The sequence below is a fragment of the Sorex fumeus genome, unplaced genomic scaffold (genome assembly GCF_029834395.1).
Source record: "Sorex fumeus unplaced genomic scaffold, SorFum_2.1 ptg000034l, whole genome shotgun sequence".
Taxonomy (NCBI): domain Eukaryota; kingdom Metazoa; phylum Chordata; class Mammalia; order Eulipotyphla; family Soricidae; genus Sorex; species Sorex fumeus.
Window position 1 is genome coordinate 44,948,988 of NW_026606091.1, and position 23,789 is coordinate 44,972,776.

Below are 23,789 nucleotides of genomic sequence, written 5' to 3' on the forward strand. Positions count from 1 at the left end.
CTGTATTTGCTAAATTTCCCAACATGGTGACATCCTTCAGGGCCCAGCTTGCTTTTGTTCTCCTGTTCTGCCATTCTGAGATGGTTAGTGGTTGCCATAGTCCGGGCATCATAGACCCTCACAGATATGAAAGTGCTCAGTGGAAACAGAAAGGGATGTTTCCTCATCTCTGTCTTTTTTAAAGAACCAGGAAAACTTTTTTCAGGCGTCTCTGCCCAGATTTGTGCTTTATTGTTGATGCAACACTTACTCTGGAAAAAGTTTTCCTGGAGAAATAGCCCAGCGGTAGGGCGTTTGCCTTGCACGCAGCCAACATGGCTGACCCGAGTTCGAGTCCTCCGCCCTCTCGGAGAGCCCGACAAGCTACCGAGAGTATCTCGCCTGCACGGCAAAGCTTGGCAAGCTACCCGTGATGTATTCGATATGCCAACTACAGTAACAAGTCTCACAATGTTACTGGACCCACTCAAGCAAATCGATGAACAACAGGAGGACAGTGACAGTGAAGTGTTGCATCAGCAGGTTCCTAAACAAGAAAATGAAATACTATCAAGGGACATAGGATTTCTGTGACTGAGCTAGTGAAATGCAGGACTATATACAGGAGAGCAGCTTGCCTGGACCAATAGGTATGGGTGTATTTTTGTTTGGGTTTTTGGGACATAGCCATCTGTGTTCAGAGATCACTTCTGGTGAGGCACTATAAGACTATAAGGCAGTGAAAGGCAAGTGCCTTACCCAGTCTACTGTGTCTCTGGCTCAGACCTGATAAGTTTTATTCTACAGAGGAAGGGTAGCTTCTGCCACACTTTCCTTACATGTGTACTAGATTACAACACTAGAGGCTGAACTACTTTTTAGTACCAACCTGCAAACTCTTAGTGTGCCCATACCTGAAAAAGCTGCCTCTATCATTTGTACTTGCTCTTATAAATTTGAAAGGTGATTTATATAGAAACCATTGTTATATGTCTTTTCATTTACTAATACCAAGGTATACACATTCTCTTTAGGATGAATTAGTCTGTTCTTATTTCATTGTGTGTTTAAACTCCATTGGATTTTTTTAATTGAATCACTGTAAGATACACACTTACAAAGCTGTTCATGGTTCAGTTTTAGTTCTACAGTGTTCCAACATCCATCCCTCCACCAGTGTACATTTCCCACCACCAATCCCCACCCCCCATCCCACCCCCAGCCTGTCTCTATGGCAGGTACTTTCCTTCTGTCTCTCTCTCTCTCCCTCTCCTTTTGGGCATTATGGTTTGCAATACAGATACTGAGAGGTTATCATGTTTGTTCCTTTATCTACTTTCAGTACATAGTTCTTATCCAGAGTGATCATTTCCAACTATCTTCGTCATATAAAATCTAACCAATTGTATATCGCTGTTATATCAGGGCATTTGCCACCATTCATTATTTCTACAAGGCTTTTTCTTTAATTTTTCCTTTTCTTTTTGGTTTTGGTTTGAGGGCCATACCTAATTATGCTTAGCAGCTATTCCTGGCTCTGTGCCCAGGGGTGACCCCTGGAGATACTCTGGTACCATATGTGGTGCCCGGAACTCAAACCTGGGTTGATCTCATGCAAAGCAAGTACCTTAACCTCTGGACTTTCTATCTAGCCCTCTATAAGATTTTTGAAACAAAAATATTATCGATATATCAAAATTTTAAAATATAGATATGACATATCAAAAAATTTAAATATAGATATAACATGTCAAAATAGGAAAAAGAAAGGAAGCAAAAGAGTTCAGTGATGTGCTAAGGGCCAGGTACTAGTCCCAAACCTCGGGTCCCTTTATCCAAATGTCAAATAACTCTCAATGGCGGGAAAGCCTGGTGGCTGAAACCATCCAACTGATCTCCCACAGCAGAGGACTATAGTCCTTTTCTTACTTTTCCTCTCTGGTTGCCCTCAGTGCTACTCAAAACTTCTCTTCCTGTGGCCCAAATGGCCAATACCTCCTGTTCCATTTTCCCACGGCCATGTAAGAGCACCCCCATTCCCCAGTTCCAAGTTCTTTGAAGACTTACCCCCAGAATTGAGAGCCCTAACCAAAACGGAGAGCCAAAACTTGCGTCTCTAGAATAGGATTTCTTTGCCACTGCTCCTGCGTTACTTCCACACCTTATTCTAGCGAGAAACTTTTCACAGTAGTGCTTTCTCCTGTGGGACAGCACGGGAGAGGGGACATTGCCTTGGTCCCAACCAACTGTGTGGACATCCACCCCAACAGTGCCTCCTTTCCATCCCCCCTTAATGTTTTAAACGGTGGCAGCTGCCTCCAGCGCCTCTGGCTCCGTGGGCACGTCGATCCAGTCAAGTTCCATCTCCAAAGACCCCCTAAATTTAGCTGAATCTAAACTAAATGCTAAAGAGACGCTTCAGATCCAAAGTTTGGGTTCTCCAAAACCCCATGGAAGGCAAAAGTAGGATTCCCTCCATCCCCACTCCCTAAGTTCTTCTGTATACCAGGAGGGAAAGAATTTAGGGGAAAACAAATGTGTGCACTGCTGTTTCATGCATTGCTGCTGCCTTAGGGTTGACAAAGAGTTGGGTTAGGACTCCGTGTGCCAGCGGCCACCTCCCCAGTGTGGGTGGCCCTGCGCGTGCCCATGCGTCTACTGGGGAGCGCGCTGCACAGTGGCCCCGGGGTGGGGGGAAGAGGCCAGGCTGCAAGAGCTACTTTTAAACGGGCTCAAAACTGTAACTCTCCATCAGAGCAAAAGTGAAGCGCTCTGACTAACTAGAACAAAGGCAGCCTCACTTTTTTCCCCCAGAGGCATCAGAAGGAAGCCACAGGTCAGCCGGAGGTGGGGCTGTCAATCAGCATCCTGACTGTGCCAGAAACGGGCACATCTGTCAGATGGCCCCACTTTCCCTTCAGAGCGAGATCAGCATGTGCCCAGAACCCTGTAGTCCCAGACATATTTTTTACTCAGGAGGTGGAATGTGGGGAGAAAAATAAAGTGGATAATGTTGAGGCTTTCTCTCCATTTTCCAAATTTCCCCTGCATGCTGACTAATTTTGTTTTCACTAATGTTAAGACTTTATCTTTGGCTCCTGGGGATTTCCTCTAAGTTATGGCCCAGGCTCCCCGGGGGGAAATTCCTTCCTTACTCTGGTTCTCACTCTTGGGGTGCAGGGGCGTCTGGAAGCAGCGAGCCTTGGGATGAGGCTGACTCCAAGAGGGGGGGAAAATCGCTTCATTGAGTAAAAAGCCAGGATATTTTTGAGGCCCTTTGAAAACCTTCTCTTCTATGCTTTGTGGTTTCATGGCCTCTCCTTGCAGCTTTTCACCTTGGTTTTGGACATGTCCGTGTCTTAGAAGTTGGCCCAAATGAAAAAAGGTCACTTTGAGGAAAATTTTCAGAGGGAGCAGGAGCAGACACAAATTCTCTGTTTCCGTCCACCCCGAAGCCTCTTCAGCATACATCTCCACCAAGAAGGCAGAAATGCCTACAGTCCTGGAGGCATGTAGCTCTGGGAACCACTGAAGAAACAGCTCCCCTTGGCCAGGTCGGGAGAGACTCCAAGGGGCAGGTGCATGAAGGAGAAGTTGTCACACTTAGGAATTTTTTATTCCAGAAGTGTGCAGGTAGAATTCGGGTGACTTACTTTTCAAGATGCTTAACCAGCATCTGCAGTACTCGAAGGCTATATTAGAGAGGAAGAAGCAGGCATGGATGGCAACGCCTCGTGCCTCGGTTCTTGGGAATGGCAACTGAGTCAAGGTATGATGGAAACCAGGTCCTCTACCAATATCATTTTCTTCAGCAGAGACCAGAATTGATTTTTTTTTCTCATCAACCTTTGACATAACGTGATTTGAAAATCTTCTGAGGGGGCCAGAGCAATAGGGTAGGGCGTTTGCCTTCCACGCAGCTGACCCGGGTTCGATCCCCGCCATCCCAAAGAGTTCCCAGAGCACCACCAGGAGTAATTCCTGAATGCAGAGCCAGGACTAACCCCTGAGCCTCGCCAGGTGTGACCCAAAAAAGCAGAAAAAAAAAAAAGAAAGAAAGAAAATCTCCTGTATCTGACTCCAGAAAGCCGAACTAGGGCCAGTGGCTACAGAGTTCCATGTCAAGAAGCTCCCTGTCAAGAAGCACTTGCAGGCATGAGACTCACGGACTCTGAAACAGACTGTGTGTCCTTCCTTAGTTCTCCCATAATCAAGACTTGCACCATGGGTGGTTCACAGTGGTCCTGTTGTTTTTCTGAGTGGAAAGTCACTCTCTCGTGCTTCTGGAGTGCTCACATCTAGGTATGATCAGGGTTGTCCTCTCTTCGAAGACTCTAGGGAGGATCCTTCTGGGTCATTCCCATTTTCAGTGGTGGTGAAGGGGCAGGTTTTACCTGCCTTACAGGGAAATGCAGCACAATGGGACTCTCCTCCATTTCACATGGCTTTAGGGCTCATCTGTCTCTCTTCTGGTATGGATGCCAGTCTACTGAATACAACTCACCCAAATGACCTCATCCTTACTGGGTGACATCTACACGAACCTTGTTTCACAAATAAGGTCACATTCTCAGCCGGCACAGGGCTATCGAACTTCAACACATCCTTTGGAAGAACATATTTTCGACCCATAATAAATGCTTCTCTATGGGAGTAAGTTCTATTTTACTGAGATCTGAGTCAACCGTGACCCTGGTTTGTATCCCCATCACCACATATGGTCCCCTGAACACCACCAGGTGTCACTCCTGAATACAGAGCCAGAAATAGTCCCTAAGCACCACCTGGTATGATCCACGTCACCCCCCAAGTTCTATTTTTATTTATTTATTTATTTGTTTATTCATTTATGTTTGGGTTCAAAGTGTTTTTCGATGGCTACTCCCAGCTCTGTGCTCAAGGATTACTCCCACCAGTGCTCTGGAATTCTGTGGTTCCAGGAATCAAAACCAGGTGTCCAGCAGCCAAAGTATGGACTCCACTCTTTTGCGTCTTCTCCCCAGCCCTGGCAGTAAGTAAGTTTTTATCCCAGAAGTTGCAGCTAGAACTAGGGTGAACTACTTCTTGAGATGTTTAAAGAAGTTCAGGAGTTAAGTAGAGAATAATACTAAATAATTTCCAGTATCTCTTCATTCTTTAGTATCTAGCATCTCTTCCCTCATGGTATTTCCAGGCCCTGTCGCCTCTACTAAATTCTGAGACCACACTTGGCGAAGACTGGTCTCAGTGAAGTGTCCCCTGCACTGTCCAGCTTCCAAAATCTCTTCAATGAAGTTCTAACCTTTCTGTTGGAGCCTTGAAGAGTCTCACTGGAGCTGGTGTTCTCTGTTCCCTTGCTTTCTTGGAGTCTGTTCTAGTCAGTGCTGCTCACGTTGCATATGACATCTGATATGCAACGTGATATCATATGATCCACGTCACCCCCAAGTTCTATTTTTTCTATTTTTTTATCTATGGATATCATAAGATATCCATATGATATCTAATTCAAAGAAATCTAATTCAAAGTAGTGTTCGAAACAAGAGTCTTCTTCTCTCACAAAATTGCGAAGTCCAGGAGTCACTCTTCTGCCTTGGACTCCGTTTCACAGCTTTGCTTCTCTCCCTGACAACTTCATTCGGTGGAAAGCTTGTCCCACACGGAGGCTACCAGTCCTCCTAGGTTTCTGTCTTAACAGGGAACAAGGGAAAGAAAGTCTCCTCTTTCAGAGTGTTGAGCCCTCTTACCCTTGCATTTGTCAGACATCCGTTCTCAACTCACTTTGGGACTCTGTTCCGCTCTTTCCAAGGAGTAATGAAAATAACTGTGTAAATCTCTAGGGTTAGGGATGGAGGCAGATACCCTTAGGGACATTGGGGTGCTATTAAGATCATAAAAGGGAACCAAAGATGAGTATGAAGCAATGGCTGTCGCTATGATTCCTTAATTCCTCCTCTCAAACAACTGGTTCTTAATCGCTCTTCTTTGTGTCTCTGTTTCTCTGTCTCTCTCTGTCTCTCTCTCTGTCTCTCTCTCTCTCTCTCTCTCTCTCACACACACACACACACACACATACATACATACACATACACACACAGACACACACACACCTAATCAGCTTAATTTTTGTCCTTCTCTTTCCTACTCCCTCCTTCCTCCCAAGCTTTTTTTTTTTTGGTGGGGGGTGGGATTGGGGAAAGGGGATTGGTTTTTTGTTTGATAGTTATTGTCTGTTTTTGTTTGTTTGTTTGTTTGATTGGTTGGTTTTGGGGCCACACCCAGAGATTACTCCTGACTGTGCACTCAGTAATTTCTCCTGACAGTGCTCTGGGGACCATATGATATGTGTTGTTTGAACTCAGGTCAACCACGTGCTACGCAGATGCTCTGCCTGCTATACTATCTCTCCAGTCCCCAATTTATCTCTCTATTTACTTTTTGTCTTGAGGTCACACACAGCTGTGCTTAGGAGTTACTCCTGACTCTGTGCTCTTGAATCACTCCTGGTAGGGCTCAGGGGCAACCTATGGGATGCTGGGGATCAAACCTGTGTCAGCTGCACACAAGGCAAGCTCTTTACCCGCTGTACTCTCTCTCCAGGCCTAGCTTTTCTCTTTCTACTCATTTCTCCAGCTGAGAACTCTCAGTGCCTAACAACTTGACTGACACTGATCTCTCCTTTAAGGACAAGGGTGGGAGAGAAGTGGAGCCAGCCAAAACCAGATTCTTCAGCAGCCGAGGAGAGGGAGGGAATAAGAGAGCTCATCACCTTAACAATTTTTGTGGTCATCACACATCAAATCAACAGAGTAATCCCGTGTCATCTTGAATTGTGGGCAGTTTAAACATCTGCTGCTGTATCCAGCAAAGATTTTATGCAAAGTTACAGATACACTTTGATAATCTTATCAGACAGTTGTGTTTTAGCTTCCAGACTTCTGTAATGGGTCAGGTCTAACCGCCAAGTGGACTTTTATGCTTGAGAAATATAGACATATTGGTTTGTAATACACAAGCTCTCAAGGATTGAAAAAAAAAAAACCACTATCATAAAGTATAGCCTGTCCTCCCGTTGTTCATCGATTTGCTCGAGCGGGCCCAGTAACGTCTCCATTGTGAGACTTCTTGTTACTGTGTTTGGCATATTGAATACTCTCGGTATCTTGCCAGGCTCTCCGAGAGGGACAGAAGAATCGAACCCGGCTCAGCCGGGCTGGCTGCGCGCAAGGCAAACGCCCTACCGCTGTGGTGGTGAGCGCCTGTAGTCCCAGCTACTCGGGAGGCTGAGGCCGGAGGATCGCTTGAGTCCAGGAGTTCTGGGCTGTAGTGCGCTATGCCAATCGGGTGTCCACACTAAGTTCGGCATCAATCATAAAGCAATATAAAAATGAATTGCTGGGACCAGGGCCATCGTACAGTGAGTAGGGCCTTTGCCTCACATTTGGTTGGCATTCCAAATGGTCCCCTGAGCTCTGCCATTAGTAATTCTTGAGTGTAGAGCCAGAAGTAACCCCTGAGCATTGCCAGGTATGACCAAAAAAGAAAAAGGGAAAAAAAAAAGGATTTGTTGGGACCAGAGAGATAGTACAGTGGGTAAGGTGCTTTCTTGCCTTAGACACAGTTAAATCCAGGTTTTATCCCCATCACCACCTATGGTCCCCTGAGCCCTGTTAGGAGTGATCCCTGAGCACAGAGCCGGAAGTAAGCCCTGGGCATAGCCTGGTGTGGTCCAACCATGCCCCCACTCCACTCCCCCCACCAAAAAGTACAGAGGAGGAAGACAGGATTGCTATGTTTTCTCCATCTGACTTCAGCACATGTAGTTCCGTAATGGCTCACATTCAGACCCTTTAAACAGGGACAGAGAGATAGTATGAGAAAACGCTTGCCTTGCATGCAGCCAACCCCTGTCTGATCCCCCCAAGTACCACTAGGAGGGACCCTCCAAGCGCAGAGCTGGCTATAGCTGGCCGCTCAGCACTGCTCCCCAAACACCCCCTCCCCAAAGTACAATAAGTATCAGAATTGAATAGAGAGATAGGAGGAGGATTGGGAGGAGAGGAGGATGGGACCAAATCATCATTATTGTGGGGGGAAAAAATCTTAGCTGAGCAAGTCAAAAGTGCTTATCATGATATCAGCCACATGAAGAAAAGCTTTGGAGGTTTTTTTTTTATTTAGAAAGAGATAGACACTCTCTTTTATTAACATTTCTTAACCACAATTTGTATGATGGCTCTGTTTTTCAAAATGATTTATTTAAAAGTAAAGGTACTGAACCTTGGGGGAAAGTTCAATAGGCTGAGCACATGCAGGAGGCTCAGATTCAATCCCTGGCACCCTCACATGGTCCCCTGAGCAATCCCTGAGCACTGAGTATGGAGTAATCCCTGAGCACTATGGGGTGTGGCCCCAAAACCAAGATTTAAAAAACTCACTAAATAAGTGAAGCTACTGTGGTATCACAGAGGGGGAAAAGACAGTGGTCATCACAACCCACTTCTGGTTTGTTTTGCTGTTGTTTGGGGGTCACAGTGGGGATGAGGGTCTACTCCTCACTCTGTGCTCAGGGAGCACTCTCAGCAGTGCTGGAGAGTGAAGTAGCGTTGACTGCACGCAAGTCTGCCCTAACCTGCACTGTCTTTCCCACCGCTGTACTATTTCTGCCCAGCTTTTGAGTAATTCCTCTATTCCGTTAGCTGAGGAGTCCTGTGTGTTAATTGACCCACAGGCAACTCTATGAATTTTCTGTCCCATTCCTCCTCATTTTATTGGGCTCTGCTTCTCTGAGTTTCAAATATTTTGCTTTTTCACAAATGAAAGCTTTGTAGCCACCTATATTGAACAAATCTTCCGACACTGTTTTCCCAACAACTCAGATGATTGCATTTCTCAGCAGTCAAGAACTTTTAATTAAGATTAACCTAACATTGTTTCTTTTAGACCCAATGCTGTTGCACCCTTAATAGACTTTCAGTGTAGTATAAACATAAGTTTTCCACCAGGGAAGCTGACAGCTCCATGTGAAGCACGCTCTCGCACTCTGTGTTATTGGGGGGGTCTGGAATCCAGTTGCAGGTCTGAGCTGTCCCCCCCTTTTACAGAGAACTTAAGCTTAGTGTGGAGAGTCACCTACTTGCTCGTGCAGGGAATTTTCCTGCCAGTCTCCACAGTGAGTTACTAGCCAGCTTTGGACAAGTTTTTTTTTTCTTTTTTTCCAGCTGACAGTGTAAATGTCTTCCAAGAGAACGAAAGGACCTGGGGATGTCGCTCGGCCATAGAGCACCTATCTTGAATGCCTCAGCCCCTGGCATCACCACAGCTAAGCAAAAAAAAAAAAACAAAAAAACAAAAAAAAAACCTGACTCCTCCCCTCCTTCTACTCTCTATCTCCCCAGGTATTCCCCTCCCCCCTCAAAAAATGGAGCCAAAGCAATAATACAGTAGCTAGGGTGCTTGACTTGCAATTGGCTGACCTGGGTTCAATCCCCAGCATCCCATATGATCCCAGCGCCTGCTAGGAATGATTCAGAGCCAGGAGTAACCACTGAGCAGGGAGGGCCAGGTGTGCCTCCCTCACCCCCCCCCGCCCCCCACAAAAAAGAAGAAATTAAAACAGGAAAAATTAAGGAATTCTAAGTGGGCTTTATTCACAGCTTTTCTGGCCCTTTTCAAGAAGAACACTGAAAGATTTAAAGTAGGTTGAAATTGTGAACTCTGTCACCATTGGCGACAAGAGTGTTCCATTAGTGAGTTACATTCTGTCCAACAGCAGAATATGAAGAAAGGACAAAGCAGAAACAAATGTTATGCGGAAAGGTAGTAACGGTTACTAAGCTCTTGGCAGTTATTGCCAAGTAGAGCTATGGAGAAGCCAAACAATGTGTGTGTGTGTGTGTGTGTGTGTGTGTGTGTGTGTGTGTGTGTGTGTTTGCAGGAGGGCAGCATTAAGTCCCACCCAGTTGTGCTCAGAGCCTATTCCTGGTTCTGTGTTAGAAGTGACCCGTAACAATTCCTGAGAGATCCAATGTGGTCCTGGGAATTGAAACTGAAATTGCCAAATTGATGGGTTGCAAAGCAAATTTCTTAACCATTGAATAAATAGCAGTACTCCTACATTTAAAAAAACAAAACAACAACAACAAAAATTCTTAACCATTGCATTCTCTCTCTCTCTCTTTCTCTCTCTCTCTCTCTCCCTCCCTCCCTCCCTCCCTCCCCTCACTCCCCCCTTCTCTTTATCACCCAAAACTTTTTTTTTCCATAGAAAGCAGATGTTTGGATGTTCATGTAAATTCTCTTGAATTGTAAATATTGGCAACAAAGTCATTGAAAACAATAGTGCCCTGCAGACTAAACAAAACCTGTTTAGAAGCTAGAAGGGTCACCATTTATAGACTGTGTCAACTGGTAATTGCCTGAGGAATCTTTCTGGGCTTCCCAGAGGGCCTTTTCCATTTTGGATGAGTTCCATTCAATGGTGCTCAGAGGCCGCTCTGGGTGAGATGCTTGCTCAGAATCATGCTCAGGGGACCACGTAGTACTGGGATGGAACTCGGCCCTTTCACAAGCAACACACGGGCCACAGTGCTTTTAAGCCATCTTCCTGACCCCAGAGGGTTCTTTCTCCTTTATTTCATAGTTTAAAAAAGACTTTGTCTCCTGTACACTTCTGTTTGATTCAAATGTGTTTTCCGACTGGTTAGGTAAGCATTCTTGGCTCATTCTATATTTTCACAGCCCCTTCACCTCCAACCTCCCTCCGTAACCCCAGCCCCACGGTTAGGAGGGGAAGCCCTGACCAGTTGCCCTTGTCCAAGTCAGAATCTTTATATGTTGGCTGCCTATCAAGGGAAGGGCTTCATTCTTCCCAGCCCAGGCACAGTGGCTGGCAATTGGCAGGAAGAGAGGGAACAGGGCTGAGTGGAGAGTGATATGATCACAGTTTTGTTTCTTAAAATTACCAATGGGCTGGAGCAATAGTGCAGCAGCGTTTGCCTTGCACGTGGAGGACCTGGGTTTAATCCCCAGCATCCCATATGGTCCCCCAAGCACTTCCAGGAGTAATTCCTGAGTGCAGAGCCAGGAGTAACTCCTGAGCATTGCTGGTTGTGAACCCCCAAAAAAACACACAAAAAAACAAACAAAAACAATGGTTGGAGCCAGAGCAATAGTACAGCAGGTAGGACATTTGTCTTGCATCCGGCTGACCCAGATTGGATTCCCGGCACTACATAGGGTCCTCTGAACCCCACCAGGAGTGACCCCTGAGTGCAGAGCCAGGAGTGAAGCCCTGAATGTTGCTAGGGATGGTCCAAAACCAAACCAAAACAAAATAACAATGGGAACAATATGGAAGACAGATCTTGAATAGAGAACCTCACCTGGGAGACTGAACTGGTACCTTGGTATTGGGAATGGAGGAGAGAGAGCTAATGGAAAAGGAATAACCAGGCCCTGCCTCAAGTCATCCAAGGTCTGGATCTCCCCTGTGCTTTCAGCCCACTGGACCATTGCAGAGAAAGTCACAGCACACCAGTGGCATGGCTGATGCTGGGATTGGACTCAGCTAAACTTGTTACCAATTGCCTTTTCATGACTTCTTCAATTGCCCTTTCATGACTTGGAGCAATAGCACAATGGGTAGAGCATTTGCCTCTTCTCTGCATGGAATCTGGACCCAAGAGGGTGGCTTGGGATTTTCTTTAATAGTCCACATTGTTTAGGAGATAAAGAACTAATCTCTTTCCAGCCTATTAAAATCAGACTGGTGAAAGTAGCCATTAGGATGCTATAGCAACCACACTACAGAATGCTTTATTGGGTCTGGGGAGAAGGCCCACAAAATGGCAATAGCTGTAGAATATTTAGGAAGCAAACCAGATTTTAAGTTGTTGCTTTCCTAACCTCGAAGTATAGGGGGACTGTTTGTAAACAGGCCCATGAGTTTGCTGTAAATAATATGGTTGCCTAAAAAGGCTTTAATTTCTGAAGACTGGTTCGAAGCATCCCAAACAAACCATTTTCAAAATTGGCTTAGGCCTCCATGGTCTTATAAAACTCATCTCAAACACTGTATTATGGTCCTGTTATGCTCTCATATCCTTTAATTGGAATCAGCTTCCTCTTCCTACACAGAAGGATGCTTAAAATGCACCTTGGAGAAAAGTCTGAGATGAAACCACCCGTTTCTTTCCATCCACTCAGATACTGTGACAGAGAAAGGCTCTTTTCTTTTTAGGTGTTACGGGGGGTGGGTGTTTTGTGGGTCACACTCGGTGAGGCACAGGGGCTTGTGCCCTATGGTACCCTCGGTGGAAGCTGGTCCTCCAGCATACAGAGCCTATGCTCAGCCCTTAGTGCCATCTCTCCAACCCTCTTTTCTCTTTGGAAGGAAATCCAAGAAGCTATAATCCTTCTCAGCACACGGCAGTAGCCCAGACACCCTGGCAGCTTCATGTCTGGATGTGCGTATGTCTGTGTCCTGACACTCAGAAGAGGCGGGGTTGTGTCTCTCTGCATCTGCAGGTCTGCACGTGCACACAAGCAGGCGGGTACTGCTTGCCTGTGATGCTGTGCATGGGCATGTGTATCTTCTCATCCTCCAGGGGAGGGTTCCTTCTTGCCCTTCGAACCAGGGGCACGATGTCAGCAGAGGTGATGAGTTACAACTCCAGCAGGAGCACCCGAGTTAGAGAGCCTTGTTCAAGCTCCAGATCCCCTTCTGACTTGTTCTTTGTTCCCAGGCAAATTAGTCACTTCTCCAAGCCTTTCTTTGGCTCTCTAGAAAAGTGAGAATAAAAATAGCACCTACTTGATTTGGGTTTTTTTTTTTTTTGAGACTAATGAGATAGTATATGGTAAATAAAGTACAACAAAGAGCACAAACTAAGTACTCAAGAAATGATCATCGGAGACTGGCAAAATGGTATAGTAGGTCAGGGGCTTGCTTTGAACACAGTTCTATTCTAGGTTCAATTCTCAGCACCCCATTGGGTCCCCCAGCACTGCCAAGAGTCATGCCTGAGTGCAGAGTCAGGTGTAAACCTTGAGAACAGCTGAGTGTGGCCCAAATACCAAACCCCATTTTTATTTCAATATTTTAGAAAGAAATGTGAACTGTGATGATGATGATGATGATGATGATGATGATGATGATGACTCCTTAGTCCTCACTTACAGGAAGAATCAGGCAAACTATTTTCCAGTCCAGAGTGTTGTGAATTTCTCCCTCTTCTCCTCTGCCTGGTGGTCTCCCAGATTACCCACTCTTTGTCCTGGGTTTTCTTGGGGGTGTCTAAAACTGAGTTCAGAGATCCAAGTGCTTCCATAGTCTTAATCCTCTTCTATCTTTCAGCTGTTGTACAGCTCTGGGGCTGGAGCAATAGCACAGTGGGTAAAGCATTTGCCTTGCATGTGGCCGACCTGGGTTGAATTCCTAGCATCCCATGTGGTTCCTCTGAGCACCACCAGGAGTAATTCCTGAGTGCATGAGCCAGGAGTAACCCCTGTGCATAGCTGGGTGTGACCCTCCCCCCCCAAAACAAGTTGTGCAGCTCTGATCATCTTCTATGGAACTAGATTATTCCAGGGTCTTCCAGGGTCTGACCTTGGAACTCTTCCTGGGTGAAGGGGAACTTCTCTGAACTTCACTGCACAGAGAGTAAGCCCTTAATAAATGTTTTCTGGGGCCAATAAAGATAGTACAAGAAGTAAGGCATTTGCCTTGCATTCAGCTGACCCCAGTTCAAATCCCTGACTCTGTGTGTGGCCCCGTGAGTACTACTACTACCAGGGATCACTCCTGACCAAAGGAAAGTCCCTGAGTGCCCCTAGATATGGCCCCAAAGCCAGCAAAAAAAAAAACCCAAAAAACTCACAATTTTCCATTTTGAATTTTTTGGAGGGGCCACACTCACTGGTGCTCAGTGTTCATTCCCTGCTCTAAACTCAGGAAACACTCCTGGCAGGGCAGAGAGCCGTACCTGATGCCAGGGATAGAACCTGGGTTGGCCACATGCAAGCACCTTACCCATCGTACTATCCCTCCAAAAACCTTGAATGTTTTTATTTGTTTGGGGGCCACTCCCGGCAGTGCTCGGGAAGCCTGCTTGAGCCCAGGGCCTCCTCCACTCAGGCACTGTCCTCCCACTGAGCCGCACCCCACCCTTCAGCCCTGCTTTCATTCACCGTGTTCTCAGACTTCCTGTTTCCCCATCTCTGGGTGGCGGTGAGGTATGCCGATGAGGCAAATAGCTTCTGAGGTCACAGCACTTGGGATAAATATAGGCCCCATCCTTACTTGTTCCATTGTTTTCCTTTTATTTTTTTATTTTGGTGTTTGAACTACACCCAACGGTGCTCTGGGGCTACTCCCAGTGTGCGCTCAAGCTGGCGAACACTAGTCATTAGGACAAGATAGAGATCATAGAACAGAATGCTTGATTGACTTGATGTTTGGACCACACCTGGTGGTGCTCAGGGGCTACCCCTCAGCACAGTACGCAGGAGGTCAAGGGGTGCCAGGATAGAATCTGGGACAAAGCATGTGCTATAGCTCTTCCCATATCAAGTACACTGCAGCCCTTGGAACTATCACCACATGTTGAAAAAAAAAAAAACATGTTTTAAAGTTTCTTATAGGAGCTTCTCCTGGCAGGTATTAGCAGGACCAGTGATGACTGGGCTCTCAAGGCCCACATCCAGCAGTGCCACAAGCTTGAAGGGGGGTGTGAAGAGCTATAGAACCAAACTCAGGCTTTACTCGAGCTAGGCATGTGCTCTACACCTGAGCCATGCTGCTGGCTTTAATTTTACTTTTTTTTAAAATATTTTAAATTTTTTTGCTTTGGGGCCATGCTGGTCAGTGCTCAGGGCTTACTCCTGGCTTTGGACTCAGGGATCACTCTTGGCATGCTCCAAATATATGTTACAAATACATACATACATACATACATACATACATATATGTGTGTGTGTGTGTGTGTGTGTGTGTGTGTGTGTGTGTAGCATCAGGAGTTGGCCCCAGGGCATCCATGTGCTAGGCAAGCTCCTGACCTGCTGTTCTATCTCTCAGCTCCCTATCTTACATTTCTAAGCCTTGTCTTTTTCTTCTATAATGAGGGGCTTGTTTTTGTTTTAGGGGAGGCACATCAGCTATCCTTAGGGTCCTCGGGGGGTTATTTCTGGCTCTGTGTTCAGGAATTTCTCCTGGTAGTGCTTGGGGGACAATATGAGATGCCAGGAATCGAACCCGAGTCTGCCGTGTACAAGGCAGCACCCCATCTGCTATACCATCTCTCCAGCCACCACAAGGCCCTTTTTGGATCAATAAATTATTTCTCTCCAACTCAACTGGAAATTAAGGGTCCCACACCCTACCTCTACCTCCTACCACTCCTGGCATGGCCCCAAGGGACCGTATAAATAAATAAATAAATATTACAGATACATAAATATTTGGACTGGAGCGATAGCACAGAGGGTAAGGCGTTTGCCTTGCACGCGGCCAACTGGAGTTCAATTCCTCCGCCCCTCTCGGAGAGCCCAGCAAGCTACCAAGAGTATCTCGCCTGCACGGCAAAGCCTGGCAAACTCCCCATGACATATTCGATGTGCCAAAAACAGTAACAACAAGTCTCACAATTTGTTGTGAGACATTACTGGTGCCCGCTCAAGCAAATCGATGAACAACAGGAGGACAGTGCTGCAGTGCTACATAAATATTTGTAATATTGGAGGGCTGAAGCCATAGCACAGCGGGTAGGGCGTTTGCCTTGCACGCAGCCAACCTGGGTTCAATTCCTCCATCTCTCTCAGAGAGCCCCGCAAGCTACGGAGAATATCCCGCCCGCACGGCAGAGCCTGGCAAGCTCCCCGTGGCGTATTCGATATGGCAAAACCAGTAACAACAAGTCTCACAATGGAGACGGTACTGGTGCCCGCTCGAGCAAAATCGATGAACAACGGGAGGACAGTGCTACATAAATACTTGCAAAAATGTGCGTATATATCCAGGAATTGACCCCAGGTCATCCATGCACAAGGCAAGCGCCTGACCGGCTGTTCTTTCTCTCCAGCCTCCTCTATTACATTTTCTTCTATAAAGTGGGGATGCTCTCGTACCTACTGCATGCACCTGGATCATGTGAAGATTGAATGTGATGAATGAGAGAGAGTTTTGACCCTGGTGCAGCCTCAGTCCATGCTGCTGCCCTCGTTCTGTCACTGGGGCCACGTTGCAGGGCTCAGGAAGCCTGAGGCCAACAGACTTCTGAGCGGAAGCGCGGAGGAGATGCAGAGATACACTTGGCAAGACGTTTAAGTTTCTCTTAATGCATCCTTAAGCTCCCTGGATATCCACCACGCGGAGGTACCCAGGTACTCAAGGAGGTAGAGGTAGGGCGGGGGATCCTTAACTTCAAATTCCAGTTGAGTTGGAGAGAAATAATTGATCCAAAAAGGGCCTTGTGGTGACTGGAGAGAGATAGTACCGCAGATAGGGTGCTCTCTTGAACACAGCAGACTCGGGTACTATCCCTGGCATCCCATATGGTCTCCCAGGCACTGCCAGGAGAAATTTCTGAGCGCAGAACCAGGAGTGACCCCTGAGTACCCTAAGTATAGCTGATACACTAAAACAAAAACAAACCAAAAACAAGGAGCCTGCTGTTTCTTTTCCCCAATCAGCTTCTCAAAGAGGACCCACCAACAGGAAATGTGCCACCATTGCTTTTAGGCCTCTGATGCATGGCTTTTACCTCTGTCCGAGGGAAGAGAGAGAGAGGTGGGGTTGGGGCGAGGATGAGCCACCACATGGAGTGGGGTGGACTGGGGTGGGGTTGCATCCTGCACTACCCCTCCAAGCCCTAGGGAGGGGCTGCCGGACCAAAGGAAACAGGCCCCATCAGCTTATCCTTGGGCGGGGTTTCCCAAAGGCTAATGTTTGAAGGCGAATCATTGTTCAAAGTTCCGCTCGGTTTTAATGACTACCCTCATGCTAACTCCTCCAAGAGCCGAGTGAGGTTTCTAAGACTCAGGAGGAAGGACCATAAGGCAACTCAGTGGAAGAGGGTTCTCTGGCCTCGGTTCGCTCCCAAGTCATCCATGCAAGGATATGGGGAAAGAAGAGGGACCCAGGCCTTCCCCCGTTCTTCTACTGTGATCAAGCAAAGTCATTCCATGGGGGAGCTATTTTGTGAAATAGTAGGTAATTTTCTTCCTTCAAAAGCTGTCTCTGTTATCTTTGCATCATTGTGACTGTATGAAAATTCTCCCATAGGCTATGTTAGCCAAATTCATTCTTTATTTCATACCAGTTGATTCATTATTCTGTCCATGTATAGAGATTTAATATCATGACCTTAAATAATCACATGTAATTATTGCAGTTTTGGTCACCTCCCCAAATGAGCATACTTGACTCTTTGTGAGAATGTGGCTTGATTATTTTCCTTCTAATTTGATACTGTTATGAGAAACCTGGCAGGTTACCGAATGTAGCCTGCCCACACGGCAGAGTCTGGCAAACTCCCCGTGGTGTACCCAATATGCCAAATACCAGTAACAATGATGGGTCTCATTCTCCTAAAGAGCCTTGAATATAATCTCAGGGCTAGGATGAAGGAGACGTTACTGGGGCCTGCTCGAGGCAATCGACGAATAACAGGATGATTTGTGATTTGTGATTGTGATGAGAAACCTGGATTAAAACTTTATTTTTCTCTATTCAGCAGTAGGGCGTTTGCTTTGCATGCAGCCGGCCCGGCCAACCCGGGTTCAATTCCTCTGCCCCTCTTGGAGAGCCTGGCAAGCTACTGAGATTATCTTGCCCGCACGGCAAAGCCTGGCAAGCTGCCCGTGATGTACTCAATATGCCAAACACAGTAACAAGTCTCACAATGGAGATGTTACTGGTGCCTGCTCGAGTAAATTGATTATTTGTGTCCCAGATATAAATCTGACCTAGGGAATAATATCGTGTGTGTGTGTGTGTGTGTGTGTGTGTGTGTGTGTGTGTGTGTGGACTGGGTAGTAGTGGAGGGAGGTTAAGGGGACACACACTCAGGGATACTCAAGAGCTATTTGTGGCATTGCTCAGGGGACTATACTTGGGGCCTTGGATGAAACCAGGGCCTGCTATACACAAGGCATGAACATGAGTGTAGAGTATCTATTTAAGGTGAAATTTAGCAGCTTCCTCATCTGTTTGTTTGTGGGCCACACCCTGCAGTGCTCATGTCTGGTTCCTGGCTCTGTGATCAGGGATCACTCCTGGTGGTGCTGCCGGGACTTTATGTGGTACCAGGGGTCAAACCCAGGTCAGCCTCAGGTAAGGCATGCAACTCACCCACTGTACTATCTCTCTAGACCAATGATGTACCTTTAGGACGAAGTTAAGGGTTGGAGAGATGAAAATACCTGCCTCAGATACACGCAGTCAAACACAGTGCATTCCCCAGCACCCCAGTTGGTCCACAGAGTACCCCCAGGGGTGACCTCTGATCACACAGTCTCAATAACTCCTGAGCAGTGCCAGATGTGACTCCAGAGCTCCGCTCTACCTCCCCACCCCCACCCCAGTTATGACAAAGTGACAACCTTCCTGTAGCAGTATATTTTTATTATTTATTTACTTATTTATTTATTTGCTTTTTGGGTCACACCAGCGATGCACAGGGGTTATTTTGCACTCAGGAATTACTTCTGACTGTGCTCAGGGGATCATATGAGATGGTGGGAGTTGAACCCGGTCGGCCGCATGCCAATCAAACACCCTACCCGCTGTACTATCGCTCCAACCCCTCTTGTAGCAGTTTATTGAGAAGAAATTGTAGGGCAAGTCACCAAACTGACCCAATTCCTACAACTATTATAACTATTTGTACCTTGCAATAAAGTATTGATCGTGCGCAATCCACTGTGTTTATATCCTGTAAAATTTTAAAGTGTATCTTATAATAAATATAAAGCATTCAAAGATCCAAGTTAGAAAATAGGCAATACGATCAGTGTTATTACATTAAAATTTAATTAATCTTATTTTAGCTTAGCTTTAAATGTCATGTAATTGCAAACAGTTGTTATTGTTTCACCATCTGGTTTATTCAGTTGATCCTTAACAAGAACGCTTTATTATTGCAATCTTTCCTCCTCATGGCTCTGGTTTCTTGATTCAGAGCAACATCAATCATGCTTCATAGGCTAAGTCTGGCATGGTGCCTGGTTGTGTAAATAAAGTTTTCTTGGAGTCCAGCCATGCCCATTTGTTGACATGTGGTTGTTTCATTCTATAATGGCAGCTTGAGAAGTTACAGCAGAAATAACATGTATGCATACCCCAAATGTTTAGTAAGTGGCAAACAGAAAGAGAGTGTTAGTCCTAATTGAATATAATGCTAGACAGTTGGGATTTAGGTAACTTTATAAAGATCTTGGATAAAAATTATTCTTGAATTATTTTTAGGGAAAATAATTTAAGCAAATAAATGATATTAACAAATACTGTGCAGATTAGTTAAGCTTATATAAGAAAATAATCTTTTAACTCATTCGGTTATGAGAATCATATATAAATAGCAGTTTACCAGTTACAACATTTGTATCTGTTAAGATAGACCCTTATCACCTATAGTATTCTTTTTTAGCTTTTAAGGAGATGACTTTATTTGCAATAAGCCAGTTATTAAAAATATACTTTGGGGCTCTAGCAACAGTACAGCTGCAGGACATTTGCCTTGTAAGTGACCCATACAGGTGTGATCCCTGGTACCACATATAATTCGCTGCACCCCACCAGGAGTGAGCACAGCCAGAAGTAAGGCCTAAGTACCTCTGAGTGTGGCAAAAATAATCCTCAAAAAATTAAAATAAATAAAAATATACTGGCGGTGGGGCTGAAGAGATTACAGAGGATAGACAAATTGCCTTGCATGTGGCCAATCCTCGGCATCACATATGGTCCCCTAAGAATGCCAGGGATTGGGGCCGGAGTAATAGTGCAGCGGGTAAGGCATTTGCCTTGCACACAACCGACCTGGGTTCGATCCCTGGCATCCCATATGTTCCCCTAAGCATCACCAGGAGTAATTCCTGAGTGCCGAGCCAGGAGTAAATCCTGAGCATTGCTGGGTGTGACCCAAAAAGAAAAAAAAAAAAAAAGAATGCCAGGGATCACTCAAGAGCACAGAGCCAGGAATGGCCTCTGAGCACTGCTAGGTGTAGCCCATAAACAAACAAACAAACAAAACAATCAATCAATCAATGTTAGTGACAGTAGGTTTGTGAAGCTTAGGATCGTGAATGATGGAGAATCGTTTCTATCGGATGCTTCATTAGATTCAGATGTGAGGTTCTGTGTTCTGGGACTCATTTCAAGCCCTAAATAAGACTTCAGTAGGAGGCCTGGATTTTAGAGTTATCCTGACCTCTACTCTGGGCTGGGAATAGAACTCTATGATACCGGATGTAGACCACAGATTCCAAATCTGAACATCAGGGGAGAGGGACTGAAGCGAGAGCACCATGAGTGGGCATTCGCCTTTCATGCTGCTAAGGCAGGTTCCGTCCCCAGCACCCCATATGGCCCCTGGAGACTTCCAGGAATGATTCCTGAGCACAGAGCCAGCAGCAAGCCCTGAGCATCTCCAGGTGTGGTCCCAAAACAAAAACAACAACAACAGAATCAGGGGAGAACAAAGGGGGTTGAAAGTTAGGTGAAAAATGGCCACGCCAGTGGTTGCTGCCAGTCAGGTAAGTCGCTGTGGCTCTTCATGAATTTCCTTCGTAGGCTGCATGGACTGGCAGGGTGGGGTCGGGGGTGCTGCAGAGTGCCAGTCCCTCTGTCCATCCTGCTGATTGCACTTGGCTCAGCTGGCACCCTTGTTTTTCAGGAGTCGGGTGGGAGAGTGTGCTGGTGAAGGGCAGTGAGGCGGCCTCTGATGCCACAGAGACCTACGGCGCAGACATGACCATCAAGGTAAGGGAGTCTCTCTCTCTCGTTCCCTTCTTGCTGTGCATTGCTAGAGAAAAGCGTTCAACGGCAGGCTTCTAGGGGCCATATGAGCGTGAGTATTGCCCTCCACCCTGCCAGCTTCTCAAATGGCACCAAATCCTTAGAAACCAAGCAGAACGGATTAGGGAGCCCCCTGAAACTGAGAATCCAAGCCTGTGATTTCTCAGGAGTGTCTGGTAGAGTTTCTGGTGAATATCTCTCCAGAGTGTGCCTTCAAGTAGCCACCCTGCAAAGGCAGCAAAGTAGATCTGAAAATTCCAAGTTGAGAAACTCGGCCCCAGTGTTCATTGTGGAGAAAGGTCAGAGAGGCAGAATGAGCTTTGAACTTGACTCAAGATTTCCACTGATGTCAGTGGGAAGGGAGCACATGGCCCACTCCAGCTGGAATGCTAATAGCCAAAGGTTTTACCAAAATGAGTCATTTGATAATTAAGTTAATTATCACTGTTCAAATTAATTGCTTGCGTTTATAATCATTGCCTAGAGTATGGTATCTGTAGCAGTTCAACCACTTCCCGTTTTATTGGATTAGGCAGAAAGGAGCTGTCCTCCTTTCTTCGAATTCTGTTTATATTTCAGTTAACAAAGGCTGGGGGTGGAAGGGCTTTTGAACATTTTTGTTTGAATGATTAGAATTTAAATATATGCCACATGAATTTTCCTTTGAAAAGCAAAATTAATATTCTTCTCCATAGCAGTAAAACTAGAAAGTACTCAAGTCTGAATTTATTAGTAGAGGTTGTACAAGAGAATATCCACAATCAATTTATCCAAGCTTTCCTTTGTAATATGAATACTGAATTTGGGTTATATATCTGTTTTAAAGTATCATAGAAAGCAAACAAAATACTACAAGGTACCACATGGTTTCAGGTAGTGACCCCGAGCTCAGAGTTAGGAGTAGGCCACAGCACTGCCCAGTATGACCCAAACTTCCCCTCCCCTCAAAAAAAGTCAACTCATCTAGGGGCTGGAGCAATAGCACAGCGGGTAGGTGTTTTCCTTGCACGCAGCCAACATGGCCGACACAGGTTCGATTCCCGGCATCCCATATGGTCCCCTGAGCACCGCCAGGAGTGATTCCTGAGTGCATGAGCCAGGAGTAACCCCTGAGCATCACTGGGTGTGACCCAAAAAGCAAAAAAAAAAAAAAAAGGTCACTGCACTGTCCTCCCGTTGTTCATCGATTTGCTCGAGCGGGCCCAGTAACGTCTCCATTGTGAGGCTTGTCGTTACTGTGTTTGGCAGATCGAATACGTCACAGGTAGTTCGCCAGGATTTGCCGTGTGGGCAAGAGGGGCGGAGGAATAGAACCCGGGTCAGCCGGCCTGGCCAGGTGCAAGGCAAATGCCCTACCGAGATGTCAACTCATCTAATAATGAATATCCAAGATTAAATATTAATTTACATGCCACTATGTCTAGCAAATGTGCAAGATAATGCTATCAGTTATAGTAATATATTGGTGTTTTACTCATTATTGCCAAGTTTGAGTTACTGTTGTATTAGATAGAGAGCTATAGATACGAATAGACTTGAAAAATTAAGATTTTCTATTTTGGAATCTACCTTTATTATAAGAACCAACTTTTGAGATGTTGATGTGCAGACAGATATTTAAATGATCAGAAAGATGGGGGGTTTCTTTATAAAATCAAATGACTTAGTGTAGTGTTTCATCAAAGAAAGTCTTGCCTAAGTCCCACTTCATAAGGTTGCTACTTAGTACCAAAATCTCAATTGAGGGGGCTTTTATTTTGATTTGTTTCTTTTTGGTTTTGATTTTGGGATCACAACAGCAGTGTTCAGGTCTTAGCCCACTCTATGCTCAGAGATCACTTTTAGCAGAACTCAGGGAACCATGTGGAGGACAGGGATCCAACCCAGGACAGCTGCTTGGAAGGCAAGTGCTCTACCTGCTTTAGTGTCTCTGGCCTTTGATTTTTATTTGTTTTTATTTTGGACCTATCCAGCTTAGGTATTGTTCTTTGTCCTCCTTCTCTTTAATGAATACTGGAGATTTTTTGTTTTTAATGAAAATCGGATTTGGGCCAGGGAGATAATTAAAAGTACTAAAGTACATGCTTTACATGTGGAAGACCCACGTCCTATCCCAACACTATCTGGTCCCAGAGCATCCTCAGGGTTGGCCTCCAAAACAAAAGAACAAAGAGATTAAAAAGTTAAACAGCATAGAAATATTTAAATGTGTCAGTCAATCACTACAAATGTTAAGTTCCTTTCTTACTGTCATCCTCACTAAAGTAGGGGGCTGGAGCAATAGCACAGCAGGTAGGGCGTTTGCCTTGCACGCAGCCAACCCGGGTTCGATTCCCAGCATCCCATATGGTCCCCTGAGCACCACTAGATGTAATTCCTGAGTGCAAAGCCAGGAGTAAGCCCTGTGCATTGCCAGGTGTGACCCTAAAAGCTCAAAAAAAAAATTAAAAAAAGAACTTGTAGTGAGAATTTTCACTCAGAATTTCCTTGTACTAAAGAATTTGTAAAATCTATAGATTAGGAAATATTCCTCTTTAGATCTTCTGCTTTTGATTTCCCAATGGAACAACATCCATTAATTTGTTCATGCAGCCAATCTGGGTTCAATCCCACCACCACTTATAGTTATTTGAGTACTGCCAGAAGAGCCCTTAAGTGCAGAGCCAGGCGTAAGCCCAAAACATTAGGAGGGTGTAGTCCTAAACCACCCCCCAAACAAATAAACAAACCAAAAGACCCTGATTCATTGGCAGTTCCCAAAGGGAATATCAGAAATCCCCACAATTGTTTGGTTTCCTCTATACTATTTTTTGGCTA

General features: G+C 45.6%; 1 protein-coding gene across 5 annotated transcripts in view; it reads left to right on the top strand.

The window, feature by feature from the left end:
- PALM2AKAP2 (PALM2 and AKAP2 fusion) overlaps positions 1-23,789 on the top strand; it is a 524,226-nt gene that overhangs the window by 346,741 nt on the left and 153,696 nt on the right. For all 5 annotated transcript variants that reach the window (XM_056117284.1, XM_056117282.1, XM_056117281.1 and 2 more), the window contains one exon: positions 20,851-20,936. In XM_056117284.1, coding sequence (XP_055973259.1) covers positions 20,851-20,936 — 86 coding nt within the window. The remainder of the gene's footprint in view (positions 1-20,850; positions 20,937-23,789) is intronic.